The sequence below is a fragment of the Oryzias melastigma genome, linkage group LG15 (assembly GCF_002922805.2).
Source record: "Oryzias melastigma strain HK-1 linkage group LG15, ASM292280v2, whole genome shotgun sequence".
NCBI classification, from domain to species: Eukaryota; Metazoa; Chordata; class Actinopteri; order Beloniformes; family Adrianichthyidae; genus Oryzias; species Oryzias melastigma.
Window position 1 is genome coordinate 5,023,886 of NC_050526.1, and position 3,689 is coordinate 5,027,574.

Here is a 3,689-nt window from a genome sequence, read left to right on the forward strand (position 1 = left end):
AACTCTGCGTGTGATTTCATATTGTGATTATTTGCAAATAAAAAGTACTGTAACAAAAAAAAATACTAATAATCGTGACTAATTTTTTCCAGATTTGCGATTTAATTCTTTTTTTTCTGCTTGTTTACTGTGCAGCATCAAATGACAACACTCAAAAGCATCACAACTTATCGGTCAAAGCTAGCCCCAGCCACTTCAGACACTTCCTTGCATGGCTGCATAAATGGTACTCTCTCTGACACACTCATGCACACTCTGAGCGCACAACCGCGCTTGTGTAGACCATCTGCTGACCGTGTTACGCAATGACTCCACGTGCCTTGGGCTTAAAGGCTTGTATTTGCCAGCAAAAAGCTCATCATGTCAGGATTGGACAGAATACTCCCCGCTCTAGTCTTGCCCTGAAGTCATTGCATTATTCAGCGTGGCCATAAATAACATCTGTTGTTGCATACAGACTAGAAAATCTGTGTTCTCTTCTACTTTAATTCTATAGATGCTGCTTAGAAATCTTAAAAATATGTATATTTTCCTTTCTTTTCCTTGATCTAAATCAAAATGTTCAAGTATTTGTTTTTCTAGATGGATTAAGAGGTTGTTCTTGCACAATACAAAGCTTAAAATGACAAAACTTCACTTTTTTCCCTTTGAAAAAAAGAACAAATGAGCATTTTTGGACCCAAAATAAATCACACCCTCCCCACTTCACTTTTGTCAAAACATTATTTAATTGAGACATCCTTTTGAGTGGCATGAGTTTACATCCCTCTGGCTTTGTACTGAGTGAGTAAAAGCGTGTGAGTTTCTTTTTTCGCCGTAGATCGTGTTTCTGGAGTTAATGTCGAGGAATTTGGGCCGAAAAAAAGAACTTTGAGATTGTAATTTAAGATTCTGCCTGTTGAGCAATGTAGGCCACACGTCTTGGATTGTGGAAACAGTGGTGTTTATGCTCACATGATTAGTCCGCGTCTCTATGCTAAACAATAATCATGCAAATTGCGTTTGGAAAGGGTATCTTATTCGCAGTATTCCTGTTATTACAAACGATTTTTGAAAAATCAGCGGCCGCTCTACTGACAGGAAAGCCATCATGTCTGGGACGTTCTTAAAGGATACTCTTAAATTATGAGGAATTTAAACCCGGGAGAAGTCTTTAATGTGGTCTCAGTAAAATAAAACACAGGATGTTTTTTTTTTTTTTTTTCCGTTTAAAAAAAAAAAAAGAAGAAGAAGCATTCATGCCAACCATGAATAAATAAATAAAGCAGCCTAAAAAAAATGCAAGTTTTACTATGTAAAGAACATAGTTTCTCTAAAGTCTGAGAATTCCCAGAATTAAGGCTTGCAGGCTTTAAGGAAATATTTTACTAAGGTACAAAGAAAAATTTGGCCTACTGAGATGTCAAAGATGCACACAAATATTTTTTTCATGTTTAAAATAATGCTAAATAAAAGAAATAACTCTGTTCTGAGGGTGAAAAGTTATATTCTAGGGCTGGGTTGATCAATTGAACTATAAAAAATCGAGCTAACAGTTCGCTAGCTTGATGCTAACTTTAATGGAATTTACTATAGGACGGCTAATGCTAACGCTTACTCAGTCGACTTAAACATACATTGCTGACTAAATAAATGTTTTTATATACTCGCAGGCATTCATTTACAATACTCTTATAAGGAAATATTTTTTTAAAGTAACTATTTGTGGTCTAAAAAAGTGTTTTTGTTCATACTCTCTTCTTCTGGAATAAGGTGTAATGCTATAGCGCGATCGCCACCTAGTGGTCAAACTGAAAAGCCCTCCAGGCATTTCTATCTAAAAGAAATGACGTATTAAGAGTGAAAAGTTATATTCTAGGGCCGATCAAATTGATCAATACGTAGAGTTTGAGCTAACATATAATACTACAGTCTGCTAGCTTGATGCTAACTTTAATGGTATTTCCCATAGGAGGGCTTATGCTAACACTCAGTCGACCTAAACGTATATTTCTAACTAAAAGAACATCTTTATGAATTCCCAGGCATTCATTTCCTGAACTCTTTTAAGGAATTATTTTTTAAAGGATCTATTTGTTTTTGTTTTTTTAGATTCTGGACATCATTGGGGATACCCACCCCTATTATACTCATCCCACAGCTTCACAAACACTGCTGCTAAAATAAAGGAAGTTAAACAACACCGGTGACCTAAAAACAAACCGCTTCACCTCATTAGACTTTTATGACTTTTCTGAAATCCTGGATGTTGTCAAGCCCACTTTGTGGAAATGTGCATTATAACCTCTAGCGTTATTGCTTCATAAGCATAAATCCATGTTTCCAGATTTCTCCATAATGACTGTCATATTTTGAGCTCCTCCACCTGACAGGCAGCGCTGTATTATTAACTGTGGGAAATTGTGTCTTTTCTTCTGGCAGCTGTCTGAGTTTCATTCAGCTTGTCAGGAGGTTCGGCGTAGATTTATGGTTCATGATTCCCCTAAAATCGTACGCTTCATGATTGTTTTATTTAATGATCCACAGTCTATTAGAGCTGCATTTTTTTTGGATACTATAGTTTTAGGTTGGTATTATTATCTTGAGGCAAATATAAATTTATCTTTAAAAAGTTTTACTCTTTTATTTTGCCTTTTTTTTTTACTTTAAAAAAGCCAAGGTTGCTCCATAATCTAAACATGGATATAAATTTAAATTGCAGATGCTTTATTTTTTTCTCTCCAATTTTCATTTATTATTATGACGGTTGGTAAAAATTGCATACAAGCTGACATTTTCCTTTTTTTTTTCTTTTTTGGTATTCTAAACTGAATCCAGGAGGAGCAGCTCTACACTTGGGCCTGCGTGGGCCTCCCGGTGTCCTCTCACGTGTGGGATCTCTACGGAGGGCGCACCACGGGCCGGGTACAGAGTTTAAGATCTTCTTTGCACCGGACGACAGCCAAGTCACCCAGTTCAGGACACTTTCAGGTTGGTTACAGCCCTCTATCAGTTAATTAAATGGAATTAATTGGTGGATAATGTAGATGGGAGGCAAAACTTTCATAAAAATGTGAAATCAAAGTTTTAAAAAGAGTAAAAATATTATAATATAGCAGCAATTCCCAATATTTCTGCTCTCCTTCTTTTCTTTTTAGTAATTCTCATCATTGTGCATTTTTTCCAAAAAATAATTGATTAAAAAAAATTGTATTTATGATTTATTAAGTCAAATGATCACCAAAAGTTTTCCATTTTTGTAGCAAACCTCCTACAGTCGTAGTTTAATCCCATGGTGTAATTCCGTCCTTGTCCACAAGAGAACAGGCTTGCTTCGAGAGAGATGTAAGACCGTCGGGCAGAACACTAGAAATGAAATGATAAAACAAAAAGAAAGCTTGAGTGCCATTCTTACCGAGCGTGGGCCCAAAGATGGAGTGATGTGACCACAGCTCAGGAATGTGTTTAAGGAGACATCAACACTCCCATGCGAGGCCCAGTAAGACTCTGTGTCTCTGGGGTCAAATCTCTTGGTATCCCCTCATCCCTGCTTTAACCATGCTGGAGCCAGAGGTCTGCCGGAGTCTAGACAGCAGACTAGAGCCTCTTTCAGTACATATCATCGTTGACTTCAATTGTTCATGTTTTTAACAAAGGAGACTGATTTTGTTTGAAAGTCCATGATGGTATAGATCACATGAGTCGAGGTT

General features: G+C 36.7%; 1 protein-coding gene across 1 annotated transcript in view; it reads left to right on the plus strand.

The window, feature by feature from the left end:
- Positions 1-3,689, plus strand: part of LOC112162177 (formin-2) — a gene marked incomplete at its 3' end in the record, with an annotated part of 19,073 nt that overhangs the window by 13,328 nt on the left and 2,056 nt on the right. Inside the window, 1 exon segment of the mRNA XM_024297885.2 lies at positions 2,818-2,970. Within this exon segment, the coding sequence (XP_024153653.1) occupies positions 2,818-2,970 (153 nt within the window).